Raw genomic sequence first — 15,301 nt, forward strand, 5'->3', positions numbered from 1 at the left:
TTTTTTAGTCTCTAATACTGATCAAAGGAAACTTAAGAATGACAAAGAGAAATACTTACAGAGAGGAGTCTTGGGTACCAGTGGCTGCTCTGACTTCAGAGAGGCGCTGATACCAAAGGAATTTTCGGCTGTGACCTTGAAGTGGTACTCCGTACCCTCCTTCAGGCCCTTGACGACCAGCTGAGTGTCGGTCACTCTAGAGTCCACAGTGTACCAGGCATTTCTGGCCGCCTCGCGTCTTTCTACGATGTAACCCAGAATCTCTGAGCCACCGTTGTCTGCGGGCATCTTCCAGGTGACCTTGACAGAGTTGGCCTGAATTTCCTCAAAGACCATTGGTCCCTCCGGAGCACATGGGCGGCCAATGACCTTCACCTTGATTTGGGCCTTTTTCTTGCCAACCCTATTCTCCAACAGGAGCTCGTACACTCCAGAATCACTCCTTTCGGCTCCCTTAATCACTAACTCACTCGCGTCCTCCGTTGAGGCAATCATGGCCTTGGTGGAGACTGCACTGCTATCCTTGGACCATTTGCAGGATGGATGAGGTTTACCCTTGATGGGCACGGAGAGTCTAACCACACCTCCGTGGCGTACAACGTACACATCTTTGTATTTCAGCTCTAGGTCGTAGTCAGGAGATTCTGGAGGATATTGACAGATATAAAAGTTAATTCTCTGTGATGTTGAAGTACAAAAGACAGCAGTTAATGTAACCTAAATTCTTACCAAGCATCTCAGTCACAGACACAGTTCCAGGAACTTCAGCAGGTTCTCCGGAGCCGCCGGCATTACAAGCCATCACACGGAATTTGAACTCCTCTCCTTGTGGCATTTTGGTCAATGTGTACTCGCAGATTAAAGATGGCGTGGTGTTGCACTTGATCCAAGGTATGGTTCCCACCTTCTGCATCTCAATCAGGTAACCATCCAGCCGGGCATCTCCCTCATCATCTGGAGGACTCCATGCCAGTGACACAGAAGACTTGGTGGTATCTGTGATCCTCGGGTTCTGAGGACAGCCAGGTGGATCTGAGCGGGGAAGAGGAGCATGTCAGTTTCACTTTCACAAAAGATGTAGTGAGTCTGTGTCTCGCTACGGTCGACAAGGGAGGTGGGGGGGCTGAGCTGACCGAGCGGGCACTCATAGAGTCCCGGTGCGTTTTGCTTAACAAGCGGTTCAAATGTAACTAGGTTGTCTTTGAAACGTTTGTCTTACCGATGGGATCTGTTGCCACTGCTGGTTTGGAGACCAGACTTGGTTTGCTGTGTCCTCTAACATTGATGGCAATGATTCTGTGTTCATACTCCAGGCCCTCGATGAGCTCTGTTGACCTGTATCTGGTCATAGTGATGGGATTCTTGTTGGCACGCACCCATCTGTCTGACCGGACTTCTTTGCGCTCAATAATGTATCCAGAAACCTCAAGACCACCGCCTTCTTCTGGCGGGTTCCAGGCCACGGTCATGCCGTCACGAGAAACATCGAAGATGGTTGGACGGCCGGGAGGTCCGGGAACATCTGCCGGGGGAGGAGAAAGAGAAACATGTTACCATACCTCTGTTGACACGGTGTCTATTATAATAATTCTGTAACCTTTTTAAAAGTCTTACTCTTCAAGCTCTTGCAGGTGATGATCTCAGATTGAAGGAATTCTCCAGTGCCATAGCGATTCATGGCAGCTGCACGGAAGACGTACTCATCTCCCTCAATCAGTTTCTCAAACTTGAAGGTGGGTCGGCTGACAGAATCGCAGACAGGCACCCAGCCGGGTCTGTGAGCATCACGCTGCTCTACTGTGTAGCCACTGATGGGAGCTCCGCCATCTCTGGCTGGAGGATCCCAGCTGCAGCTGACGGTGGTTGCGTCGATTTCATCAATCCTGAACGGTCCGGTTGGTTCATCAGGTTTAGCTGGTAAAAGGGGATTTACAGGAGTGATTGTTATAGCCGATGTGGTGGCCTGAAACCTTAATGTTGTACATTTAGAAATGACTTTATTGGAAGCAGCAGCATTGATGAGCATCAGCAATTTTTTATGAAACTAAGAAACAAAAGATGGATAGTTCCTTACAGAGGATGATGATCTTGATGACCTCGGTAATGACACCCACAACATTCTTCACCTCCAGCGAGTAGTCACCAGAGTCGTCGATGGTGGTTTCAGACACGGTTAGCTTGGAGAACTTGCCGGTGCTCTTGATCTTGACGCGATCTGTGTTTTTCATCTTGTTATCTCTGAAGTACCAGGAGCAGACTGGAGGAGGCCTGCCAACGAGAGGCAAGTCCAACTCCAGAGTCTTGCCGGCCACAACCTTGACAACCTTTTGAGGAATACTGGAGAAGTCCACCATGGGCATTACTGGAGAAGAAAAGGAGATAGAAATTGAACTATTAGTTTACATTGTACTTGTTGTTGTATATCTGCAGACCAAAGTAGCAGCTTCCCGGTTTCCTTGATAAGCGTGCATTTTGCTCTCTTCCTCTTTCACATCAGCTTGATTAAAAAGAGGGCAATGTTTTTACAAAATGTTTCTGCTTGAAACAGGCTGTGTTTAACTGTTACCTCTCTGTTCTTGTACAGTGATGGCAGTAACCAGCTCTTTGGGCTCGCTGGCTCCTCTACTGTTGATTGCTTTGATTTTAAACAAGTACTGCTCGCCCTCGTTCAGCTTCTCGATGGTGTGTTCAAAGTCAGTGGTCTTCAGTGTGGCCACCTTCATCCACTTGTCGGTGCCAAACTTGCTGGCCTCGATGGCATAGCCCGTCAGTCTGCTGCCGCCATCGTGCTCGGGCTTTTCCCAGCCCAGGGTTACGGTGCTCTTGGTGACGTCCATCATCTCCAGTTTGCGTGGCGGCAGAGGCACCTCACACACCAGGATGACGTCGGGAGTCTCGCACGGCTCACCGATGCCATAGATGTTCTCTGGGAGGACCCGGAAGTAGTACAGCATGCCCTCCATGAGGCCGTCGATCTTGTAAGAGGTCTTACTGCACTTGGAGGTGACTGTCTTGTAGGCCCTCATGGAGGCCTCACGCCTTTCAATGATGTAGTTGTTAACAGGAGCACCGCCATCAACAGTTGGGGCTTCCCAAGAAATGGTTGCAGACTCTTTGGTAAGCTCCTTAATCTTAATTGTTCCAGTTGGTCCAGGAGTATCTAACAATGAAATAATACTTTGTCAATATATAACACTTCCAAAAGCTCCTGTGTCAGATTATATCTTAATGTTCTAGAACAAGTCTTAAAATCGAAGCCCCCATGTATGTATGTATGAATTCAATCCATTGACTTACCATAGACCTTCACCAGAATGTTGACTTCCTGTTTCCCGGCAGAATTCTCCGCCACCAATGTGTACTTGCCGGCGTCGTAGCGGTGGACCCTATCGATGATGAGTGTGGTAGATCCGGTTGTGATGTCGATGAAGCCTCTGTTGTGGAGGTCAGCACCTGGTTTGCTCCAAGTGATGGCGGGAACGGGACGACCGCTAACATTCACGAACAGGCGGAGGGATCCACCAGCGCGTAGGCAGATGGTCTTCTTCAGGTCATCATGGAGCTCGAAGTCAGGAATTTCTGGGGGAAATAATTAATATGTTATTTTCAATGTTTTCCATAGTAAATGCTAACAAACAATGAAATACGTATGTTCAATTTATTGAAAATAGTAAACCTAGTGTACATGTTAGCTTTTTAGCAGTATTATGAATGAATGACTTCCGCCTGGCAGAAAGAGTTCTACTGCAGATTTGCATAGACAATGTCCTGACTCCATCCCCACAGCTCCACCAACCTGCCCCAGCCCCCCCTCCACCAGCCCATCAGGGGCTCATGCTTCTGTATCACCTTCGCCCCCCGCCTCACCAGCAACAACCCTCTCTATTCTGGAGAGAGATGTTAACCGGCTCTTTGAAAGACAAAAACCCTGTAAGGCAGCCGGCCCGGACTCCGTCTCTCCCCGCACCCTGAAGCATTGTGCTGACCAGCTGTCTCCGGTGTTCACTGTCATCTTCAACAGCCCCTTGGAGACATGCTACGTACAAGCCTGCTTCAAGGCCTCCACCATCATCCCTGTTCCGTCGCCCTGACCTCTGTAGTCATGAAGTCTTTTGAGTGGTTAGTCCTGTCCCACCCGAAGACCCCCACTGACCCCCTCCCAGACCCCCTGCAGTTCGCCTGCAGAGCCAACAGGTCTGTAGATGATGCAGTTAACATGGCCCTCCACTACATCCTCCATCATCTGGACTCCCCAGGAACCTACGCCAGGATCCTGTTTGTGGAATTCAGGTCTGCCTTCAACACCATCATCCCGTCTCTGCTGCAGGACAAACTACACTGCCCGACTCCACCTGCAAGTGGATCACAGACTTCCTGTCCGATAGGAAGCAGCACGTGAAGCTGGGGAAACATGTCTCAGCCTCCCGGACCATCAGCACCGGTTCCCCCCAAGGCTGCGTTCTTTCCCCTCTGCTCTTCACTCTGTACACCAACAGCTGCACCTCCAGTCACCAGTCCGTCAAGCTCCTGAAGTTTGTGGATGACACCACCCTCATTGGACTGATCTCTGGTGGGGATGAGTCTGCCCATCTGGTGTCATGGTGCAGTCAGAACAACCTGGAGCTCAACGCTCTAAAGACGGTGGAGATGGTTGTGGATTTCAGGAAGAACAGAGTCCCACCTTCCCCCATTACCCTGTGTGACTCCCCAGTCACCACTGTGGATTCCTTCCGTTTCCTGGGCTCCATCATCACCCAGAACATCCGCTCCAAGAAGGCTCAGCAGAGGTTGTTCTTCTGGAGGCAGTGGGAGAATTTCAACTTGCCAAAGACGATGATGGTCCACTTCTACACGGCCATCATGGAGTCCATCCTCTGCTCCTCCATCACCGTCTGGTACGCTGCAGCCACATCCAAGGGCAGGCTGCAGCGTGTCATCCGCTCTACAGAGAGGATGGGCTGCAATCTGCCGTCCCTGCAGCACTTGTTCGCTTCCAGGACCCTTAAGCGAGCTAAAGAGATCGTAGCCAACCCTTCTCACCTCGGACAAAAACTGTTTGTGCCCCTTCCATCTGGCAGGAGGATGAGGTCCATCAGGACTAAGACCTCCCGCCACACGACATTCCAACATTCCAACGGACACTTTCTTTCACACTGCACACGTCACTTTCACTTATCACTTTCTGTTCGCTGGTGCACTTTATTTATTAACATTTTTAACTTTTAGCTTTTATTCGTTTATTTTTAAACTAATCCATAGCCTTATATTACTAACCCCTAGCATTATATTTTATTTTATTCCTCTTGCACTGTTGTCTTGTCGTCGTCTGCTGTTATGCACTAACCACCAAGTCAAATTCCTTGTATGTCTGACATATTATGGCAATAAATGTTTCCTGATTCATGAAGGTACATATTTTCTATCTCATTCCTCTCTATCAATGTATCAGATGTTTGTTTTTCCAGTTTCCTTACCGATTCTCTCTACTGGCTCAGTTTCAGCGCATGGTTCACTGAAGTCTCCTGTGCCGTTGATGTTGAAGCCGGCCACTCTGAAGCAGTACTTCTTGCCCTCTGAAAGTCCAGTCACTACGTGCTCTGCAGCACGTAGCGTCTTTTCGTGGGCCTTCTTCCACTCCTCAGCTCCGGCCTCCTGCATCTCCAGGATGTAGCCCATCACATCAGCTCCTCCGTCGTCCACGGGGCGGGACCAGGCTAGGCTGATGCTGTCGGCGTGAGTGTCGGTGATACGAGGGATGGAAGGAGGAGCAGGGGTGCCTGAAAGGAGAGTATACAGGAATCAGGATTAATAGGTCTGGTATGTTTATAAGGCTCTACCTTGTTCGTAGACGTTTTTACCTATTAGTCATGTGACAAAAGACCTATAAAGATCTCACTTACATGTTGGCTCTCTGCAAACAACGTACAGAGAGACCTCGCTGGGTTCGCTCTCTCCGGCCTTGTTGATGGCCGTCACTCTGAACTGGTAGATGTTGCCTTCGGTCAAACCCGACACCTTCAGCGTGGTGTCTAGGAAAGCCCCATCCCTGTTCACCTTTACCCAGCGGGCACTCTTTCTCTCGCGCCTCTCCACAAGGTAGTGGACGAGTGGGCTGCCGCCATCACTCTCTGGCTTCAGCCACTCAATGGTGGCAAAGTCTTCTCCTGACACCAGGATCTCTGGAGAACCAGGAGGGGTTGGCACAGCTGGGGGAGGGGAAAGGGGTTTCAAGTGTTGGACAATATGAGTATTTAATTCACTCTTTTATCTTTAAGTCCATTGGTATATTACTTTTAGATTTTGGAAATATTATCAACAATAATCACTCACTGAAAGTGTTTCTGGCGACCATAGGCTCCGACTGCAAGTGGACTCCGGCTCCGTATTTGTTTACTCCCCGGACCCTGAACAGGTACTCTGTGTTCTTGAACAGGCCCGTGATGTTGCATGTCGGCTCTTTGCACTCAGCGTGCATGATGACCCAGTTGAGTCTGTTGGTGTCTCTCCTCTCAACAATGAAGTGGGAGATCTCGTCGCCGCCGTCCTCGAGAGGAGGCTTCCAGCTCAGTACACACGACTCCTCTGTGATCTTGCTGATCTCAATGCAACCTTCACAAACGCCGGGGGTGTCTGGAAAAACAGATATTTTTGAGACTCTTCAGATAACTACTGCAAACTAATACTTAAAGTATATTGCAAGCGATCTCTCTTACCAAGCACTTTGACGTTGACCTCAGCAGTCTTCGTTCCGCTAACGTTACGGACGGTGAGGATGTACTTTCCGGTGTCATCTCTGTCACAGAACTTGATGATGGCCATGGCCTTGGTGGCTGTGTACTGCAGGTTGTACTTTTCACACAACTCCAGATCCCTGGTGCCCTTCGACCAGGAAGCCTTGGGGTCCGGTCTGCCTCCCACTGCCGCATCCAGAACCAGGTCTGAACCGGCTCTGACCTGGACGGTCTCAGTCAGGAGTTTGCTGTCCAGCTGGGCCTTTGGAGGCTCTATTGGGTGGAAAAAGGCACAATTGAATTAATTCTATGTCTTAAGCCTTAAGGTGTTGATCACGCTAACTCAGCCGGACAGACTAGACTTCAATGTTATTGTTTGGTAAGTAATTCAAGTGGTGAATCTTACCAAAGTCGGTCTTGCACTGCACAGAGCCGGTGGACTCTGAGGGGATGCTGAATACCTGGTTGACATTCTTGGCGATGACTCTGAACTCATAGGGCTCTCCTTCTCCCAGGGCGGTAACCGTGTAGAAAGTGTCCATCACATTTGTGTAGTTGCACTTGAGCCAGCGGCCTTCACCGGTCAATGTGTACGGCTTACGCTCAATGATGTAGCCTGCAATCGGACTACCACCGTCGTTCAGTGGAGCCGACCATTTGAGGGACACAGTGGTTCTTGTGACATTTGTGACTTCTGGCTTACTTGGTGAATCTAAAAAACAGATCAAACATGTCAGATTTATGGAGTAATATCTAAAACACCTCTGGATAGTGTTATCCTAAACTGTAAATACTCACCAACTGGGTTTTGAGCAATTGCTCCCTTGGAGGCCTCGCTGGCTTTGCTTAGCCCGGCACTGTTCATGGCGTAAACCCTGAACTGGTACTCTAGGCCTTCAACAAGGCCTTCCATGTTGCAGTAGCACTCGAAACAAGGGATCTTGTTCTCCCTCACCCACAGGATATTATTCCTTTCCTTCTTCTCGATCCAGTAGCCTGTCACCTTGCTTCCGCCATCATGGTAGGGCTCCTCCCATTTTAGGGTCATTGTGTTGGAAGTGGCATTGAAGACCGAAGGCCTTGTAGGAGGTCCAGGAGGTGCTGTAATGAAATTTGACAATTTGTGAAATTGTCACAGTCCCTTTTAATGTCAGCCTGATTCAGTGAAATACTTTTTACAGATATTGACAGTCTGAGAAAAGCTTAAAATCTGCATCTATTATATAAAACAAAAGTCAATTTTCTTAAAAGGTTTGGGAAGTAGTACTTACTGAAAGGATGCTCTGCAACAATAGTCTCCGACTCGGTGTGCTTGCTCACACCGAATCTATTCTCAGCAGAGACCCTGAATGTGTACTGCATGTACTTGGTCAAGTGACTGACATTGAGAGATGTGCTCTTCACGCTGGAGTTGATCAGCTGCCAGGCAGTGGAGCCAGACTCACGCTTTTCCACGATGTAGTTGGTGATTTCAGTGCCACCGTCATCCTCTGGTGGTTGCCAGTCAATCACGCAGGACTCGGATGTAATGGATGAGATTTCGATGGGTCCGGTTGGAGGACTGGGTCTGCCAGTGACATTAACTTCAATAGTGAAGGTCCTGGTTCCTGCCACGTTCTCCAGAGTCAGGTAATATTTACCACCATCTCCTCTCATGGCCTCCTTAACTGAGATACTGGTTCTGTCCTTTGTTGTTTGGAGGGAGACTCTGTCTGAGTTCTTTAGCCTCATCTCTTCCAGCTTCCAGGAGACCTTAGGAGCAGGTCTACCACTAATGGGAACATCAATAATGAAGGTTCTGCCAGAACAACATGTGACAAGCTGGTTGGGGATCTCACTGAGGTCAGCAGCAGGCTCAATATGAGGCTCTTTGACCATCACTGGAGCCAGAGTTTCCCTGGGTGTGCTGGAACCCGATTCATTTTTGGCCTTCACACGAAAGTCGTACTCGTTGCCTTTGTTGAGCTTTTCAACCACATAGGTGAGATTACTGGTGTTTGCAACCACTACCCATTTGTCTGTACCCTTTGCCTTGGCCTCGATGATGTAGCACTGGATGCGGCTCCCACCGTCGTGCTCAGGTTTCAGCCAGCCCAGTGACACAGAGTTGTCTGTCGTGTCCAGGATGTCCAATCTCTTTGGCGATGCTGGCTCTGCAGTGGCAATGACGGGCTCAGTGAGCTCAAACGCTTCACCCATGCCATTCTGGTTCTCGGCCGAGACCCTGAAGAAGTATGGCACTCCCTCCAGCAGGTCCTGTATCTTCAGGAACTGCTGCTTGCATTTTCCACCAGACTGCAGCCATGTGCGACGGCTGGCCTCACGCCTCTCAACAATATAGTGATGGATTCGTGCTCCACCATCATTGAGAGGAGGCTCCCAGATAAGTGTGACCGAGCCTCTGGACACCTCCTTTAAGGCAACAGCGTGTGGAGGTCCAGGACTGTCCAGGACTTTTACTGTGAATGTAACGGCCTTGCTCCCACCAGCGTTCTCAAGGTTAACAGTGTATTTGCCTGTATCATTTCTTGAACAGTTTTCAATCATTAATGAACTGTAGCCATCTGTAGTGTTGACCTCTGACTTGACACCCAGCTCGCCTTCTTCCTTTACCCATGTGGCATTGGGAACTGGCTTTCCTCTGAAGTGGATGCCCAAGCAAACCGAGCCTCCAGGCTTGACAATGTGTGTCTGCTTGAAGGTGGCGTCCAGATCCACCTGTGGTGGTGTTAGTCTGTCCGCAGCCCGAGCGGGCTCTGGAATCTCTGTGGCATCGCCTCTGCCCACATGATTTACAGCTGCAATGCGTAACATGTACTCGGCTCCCGTCTGTAGACCAGTCACCGTGTAATTTGTTTCTGCCACCAGCTCCTCGTTTACTCTCTTCCATTCAGTTTCTTCTCCCTTCAACATTTCAACGATGTAGCCCATGACCACCATGCCTCCGTCATCTGCGGGCCTGGACCATTCCAGGCTGATGGAAGTGTTGGTGGAGTCAGACACGCAGACCACAGATGGAGCACAAGGAATGTCCTTTGGCTCAGCAGCCTTGATGGGCATAGAGATGCTGCTTGGAGCTCCGACACCAGCGTCATTTACGGCCATGACACGGAACTCGTATTCCATGTCCTCCGTTAGGTGAAGCACTTTGTGAGCACATTCAACGACGGGCTTCTTGGTTGTCACCTTATAGAATCTGACAGTCTTCTTTTCCCGTTTCTCCAGGATGTAATGCTGAATAGGGTTTCCTCCGTCACATGTTGGAGGAGTCCACAACAGTGTGATGCTCTCTCCTGTTGTCTCAGTGGCGTCAGGAGTGCCGGGAGCATCTGGAGTAGCTGAAGGAAAACATTTTGTTAGATTGGTAAATTATTTGCGAAATATAGAAAACTAGAAAATGGATATAAAAAGAAAACTTTCCACTTACTGTATTGCATCTGTGCAATGATGGGGCTGGACTCCAAAGGTCTACCAACTCCAAACTTGTTAACAGCCGAAGTCCTGAACTGGTACTCATTGGTCTTGATGAGCTTAGTTACATTGAAAGTGCACTCTGCACATTCGTCGGACACCAGAGACCAAGAAATCTTGGCGGTCTCACGCTTCTCAATGATGTAATGCGTGATCTCTGAGCAGCCGTCGTTGTCCGGTGGGTTCCAAGTCAGAGTGCATTTACCTTCTGAAATGTTGCTGAAAGTTATGGGTCCCACCGACTCCCCAGGTGTGTCTGCATCACACGGGAGTGTGAGGTTGAAGTTATAACATGAATAAATAAAAAAGTGGTGTACAACTTCACTGCGTTATAAAGCGTAAGTACGTCAAAACTGCGTACCTTGGACTTGGACAAGGATGCCCTCCTTCCTGCTTCCTGATCCATTAGTAGCCTCCACAGTGTAGTGGCCACTGTGTGTACGATCGGCGTCCCTCACAAACAGGGTGCTGGATCCAGCTACGTTGATGATGTCCATCATCTTCTTGGTGACCTCCACACCATCTCTAAACCAAACAACCTTGGGAACGGGGCGTCCGGTGATGGTCACCTTCAGCCGGATGTTGTCTCCTGCTTTCACTGTCAGACCCTCAAAGTACTCCGGTCCAAACTCAATGTTTGGAGAAGCTAGTTTAAAGGATAAGGGAATGGATAAGTACAGCATTTTGCCTTTAACTTGCCTCCTCAAAGACAAATGACAAAAGAATAGATTTAAACTGCTAATATTCATCCTCCAAGTTCTTCTTACTCACCGTTCTCACTTCTAACCACAATCAAACCAGAGGAGTTGGAGGGAGGACTGACGACCCCGATTGCATTGCGGGCGGTCACTCTGAACTCGTAGCGCTCGTTCATTGCCAACCCGGTGACGGTGTAAAGGCAGTCGTGCACGTCAGTCAAGTTGGCCTTGAACCAGCGTCCATGTCCTTGCCGTTTCTCAAGGTTATAGCTGGTGATCTTGCTACCACCATCGCGTTTGGGAGCATCCCATTTCAGTGTGACCGAGTCACTTGTCACATCCGTGTAGTCGGGCTGTCCAGGAGGATCTGCAGGACATTGGATGATTATTTTCATTTGCGCTTTCACTCTAGTCCAAAACTAAATTTGCTACGATACTTTATTGGACTCTCGCTTTTATAAAATTAAAATCTCCACTCACCAACAGGACTGACAGCCATGTTTGGCTTGCTCTCATCACTCATCCGACTGAAGCCAGCATCATTCTGTGCGTAGACTCTGAAGTAGTACTCCAGACCTTCTATAAGCTCCAAGATTCTGAAATTGGTTTCTTTGATTAACACAGTGTTAACCTTTTGCCACATGAAGCTGTTCTTCTCCCTCTTCTCCACATGGAAGCCCTGGATGGGGGTACCACCATCATAGATGGGCTGCTCCCACTGGATGGTCATGCCATCGTTTGTGACGTTGTACACAACGGGCTTGCCTGGGGGGCCTGGAGGACTGAACTGGTGCTTGGCAATGACCATCTGGGAGATGAGAGGGTCGCTGACTCCGTATCTGTTCTCAGCACAAACTCTAAACTGGTATTGGACACCCTTGATCAAGTTGGGGACCTTGAACTGAGTATCTTCCACACTTGAGCAGACCATCTTCCAGTTGGACTGGGTGGCATCACGTTTCTCTATGGCGTAGCAGGAGATATCTCCACCACCGTCGTCGTTGGGTTCATCCCAGGAGATCATGATGCTCTCAGCTCTCACTTCATCCAGGCGGATGGGTCCAACAGGCTTTGATGGAGGTCCAAGTGTGACGACATGGATGTGGAATGATTTCCTACTGATTGTATTGTCAAGAGTCAGAGTGTATTTACCCTCGTTCTCCTTGGTTACATTCTTGATCATTAGAGTGGCTTTGTTGTCGGTCTTTTTGAAGCGGATTACGTCGCTCTCCTTCAGAGGCAGGTTGTCCTTCAGCCACAGGATAGAAGGTTTGGGTTTACCTACGTATGGCAGCTCAATGTGCACATTGTGACCCAGACGAACATTGAGGCGGCCACTTGGGTACTCTGCAAGGTTTGCCTCAGGTGTGATGATGTAGTCAATAACCTTGATAGGCCCAATCCCAACAAAGTCACTCTTACCCTTCTCATTCCTTGCAGCAACTCTAAATAATACTTCTGAGTGCTCCTTGAGTTTCTTGACTTCAAACTCACACTGTCGGCTCGTTCCTGCCATTGACCAATCCCCATCCTTCAGCTTCTGCTCAATGACATAGTCAGAGATAATGCTGCCGCCATCGTAGTCAGGCTTAAGCCACTGCAGAGTGACAGAGGTCTTAGATGAATCCTTCATAGAAATCTCTTTGACTGGTCCTGGAGTCTCTGTTGCCTTCACAGGCTCAAGTGTTTCACACGGATCTCCAACACCGTTCTCATTCTCTGCCAACACGCGGAAGAAGAAGGATGTCTTCTCTGAGAGGTCTTCAATGGTGTATGTGGTGTCCGTGCATTTGCTTGTCACTGCAGAGTAGGATCTCTTGGAGGAGTCCCTCTTCTCAACAATGTAGTTTGTGATCTCAGCACCGCCGTCAAGAAGTGGAGCCTCCCAGCACAGAGTGACTAGCCCACGGGTCACATCCTTAAGGACCAGGTTCCTGCAGTGAGCTGGAGTATCCTGAACCTTCACGTGCAGGGTTAGCAACTTCGGCTCTCCGACACCATTCTCGATCTTCACAGTGTACTTTCCAGTGTCCAGTTTGGTCACCTCACGCATAACAAGAACCGTAGCAGTGTCTGAGTGGTGGAACTCATATTTGGGGTCATGATCAATGCATTCTTCTCCCTTACTCCAGGAAGCACTGGGAGCAGGTCTGCCCTTCAGAGGAACCGACAGCTCCACATCCTTGCCAGCCTTCACAATATAGTGTGTTCTCATAGCCACATCTGAGTCGATCTGGGCCTCCTCTGTGAAAACCATGAAAAATACCCATCGTCACACAAGGACTATTATATTTGAGCAATGTAAAAACAAACCAGGCATACATGTCACATACTGAACACATTTCACAATTTCAATTTCAAAATATATCCTTAATTTACCCAGGATATCCTTGGCTTGTGTTGGCTCCATCATCGCCAGAGACTCTCCATGGCCAGCACAGTTGACAGCAGAGACTCTGAAGAAGTAGTTGACGTTTGGTTTTAGGTCGTGGACTGTGTATTCTGTGGTCTTGACCTCTCCCCTGGAGGTAACCATGGCCCATTCTGTCTCTCCCTCTACAAGCTTCTCCACCATGTAGCATGTGACCTCACTGCCTCCATCCCATTCTGGCGTGGACCAGCCCAAGGTGATGGAGGTCTTGGTGGAGTCCATCACCTTCAGCTTGCAAGGCTCATCTGGTGGATCTGTAAGCAGGATTTGTTTGCTTAGTGGAAGTGTACCGTATTAATCTCTCGTTTATGATGGAAAATCTGTGAATGTTGGACCACTTACCCACTGGGTCGGCAGCCTTGTAGTAGTCTGACGCATCGGAGAATGGTCCCTCTCCGGCCTTGTTAATGGCACAGATGCGATATTGGTACTCGTTTCCTTCTGTTAGATGGTAGACGGTCTGTTTGATGCCAGTGACGGGGTCTTTGTAAACTCGGATCCAGCGCAAGCTCTTCTTGTCCCGTCTCTCCAGGTAGTAGCCCATCACATCGCTCCCTCCGTCTACACCTGGTTTGTCCCATTCCACCACCATGGTGGACTTGGTTATGGTGTTGACCTCAGGAGTACGAGGCTGTCCAGGAGTTACTATAGCAATGTACATCAAACACATTAAAAAAAATAGTTCTGCAGAATAGCGTATTTAGCTAACGCAGACATTCAAAGAACCAGAAAGCTAAAGACAATCAATCATAAGACTTCCTCTAACTAAAGCTGACATTAACAATGAAATCCACAGCGTCCTAGAGCCCAAAACTCACCGAAGGCGTTCTTTGCGATGACAGGTTCCGACACCAGTGGCTCTCCAACTCCGTACTTATTAACGGCCATCACACGGAACACATACTCGTTTCCACGCAGCAGCTTGCTGGCAGTGACGTAAGTCTCCACATGCTCCTCCGAAATTGTCGACCAGACTACTCTGCTGGTTTCACGCCTCTCAACGATGTAGTGGGTCACCTTGAAACCCCCCTGGTCGGACTCAGGCACAGGCTGCCAGCTGAAAGTTATCTTGTCTTCTGTGATGGAGTTGAATACAATGGTGCCAGCAGGAGGTCCGGGTTTGTCTAAGGGTCATATACGAACACGAATTAATGTAGACCAAAATTATGTTCGGAATTATGTAAATATTAAAAGGTGAGGCAAGAATTTGTAAATACCTAGGATTTCAATCCTTATAGTTGCAGATGCTGAGCCCAGAACATTCTTGATCTTGATGTCATATGAGCCGGTGTCAAAGCGAGCTGCATCCTTGATCAGCACAGCAGAAGAGTCAGTGGTGCTTTCAACAGACAGTTGAGAAGATGTCACAAGCTCCTTTCCGTCTTTGAGCCACTCGATGGTCGGCAAAGGTTCGGCGATGATTCCAACTCTGAGCTTGACTGAAACTCCTGCCTTGAACTGAACCACGTCCAGATACTCTGGAGGAAGGTCAATGACAGGGGCACCTGTGGGAAACGAGATATCGAAATAAGTAATGTATATTTGAATCCATGAAACTAAAAAAGAGATGCAAACTCAGATCTAAATCAAATACACACCACATGCGTCAACACAAGTGACTGGGCCAGCGATGAGAGATGGGTTGCTGACGGACCCGACAGCATTCTTGGCGTATACCCTGAACTCATAAGTCTCGTCCTGGTTCAGTCCAGAAACCTTGAAGCCCAGCTCAATAATGTTTGTGAAGTTGGCCTTCACCCATCTGCCACTGGATGCTTCCCTCCTCTCCACACTGTAGCCGGTAATCTTGCTGCCACCGTCGTATGGAGGCCTCTGCCAGGCCAGTTTGATCGAGTTCTTGGTAACTTCTGAGATGTGGACATTTGCTGGAGGCTCTGCAACATTCAAGTGTGAACGATACAATGTTAATGAAACAACAGTCTAGTTGTGGAAGCCTTTGTATTATTTAA

The 15,301-nt window shown here is 48.9% G+C and overlaps 1 protein-coding gene across 1 annotated transcript in view; it reads right to left on the reverse strand.

Moving 5' to 3' along the window:
- The window catches only part of LOC120834350 (titin), a 164,468-nt gene that overhangs the window by 10,981 nt on the left and 138,186 nt on the right, over window positions 1-15,301 (reverse strand). Inside the window, 23 exon segments of the mRNA XM_078091003.1 lie at window positions 60-644; window positions 730-1,032; window positions 1,220-1,522; window positions 1,615-1,914; window positions 2,075-2,362; window positions 2,567-3,160; window positions 3,298-3,579; window positions 5,475-5,777; window positions 5,901-6,206; window positions 6,331-6,630; window positions 6,714-7,004; window positions 7,138-7,443; window positions 7,530-7,832; window positions 8,003-10,069; window positions 10,159-10,458; window positions 10,564-10,848; window positions 10,974-11,267; window positions 11,381-13,144; window positions 13,280-13,585; window positions 13,674-13,976; window positions 14,150-14,455; window positions 14,549-14,836; window positions 14,930-15,226. Coding sequence (XP_077947129.1) covers window positions 60-644; window positions 730-1,032; window positions 1,220-1,522; window positions 1,615-1,914; window positions 2,075-2,362; window positions 2,567-3,160; window positions 3,298-3,579; window positions 5,475-5,777; window positions 5,901-6,206; window positions 6,331-6,630; window positions 6,714-7,004; window positions 7,138-7,443; window positions 7,530-7,832; window positions 8,003-10,069; window positions 10,159-10,458; window positions 10,564-10,848; window positions 10,974-11,267; window positions 11,381-13,144; window positions 13,280-13,585; window positions 13,674-13,976; window positions 14,150-14,455; window positions 14,549-14,836; window positions 14,930-15,226 — 10,674 coding nt within the window.

Source organism: Gasterosteus aculeatus, chromosome 16 (genome assembly GCF_964276395.1).
Source record: "Gasterosteus aculeatus chromosome 16, fGasAcu3.hap1.1, whole genome shotgun sequence".
NCBI classification, from domain to species: domain Eukaryota; kingdom Metazoa; phylum Chordata; class Actinopteri; order Perciformes; family Gasterosteidae; genus Gasterosteus; species Gasterosteus aculeatus.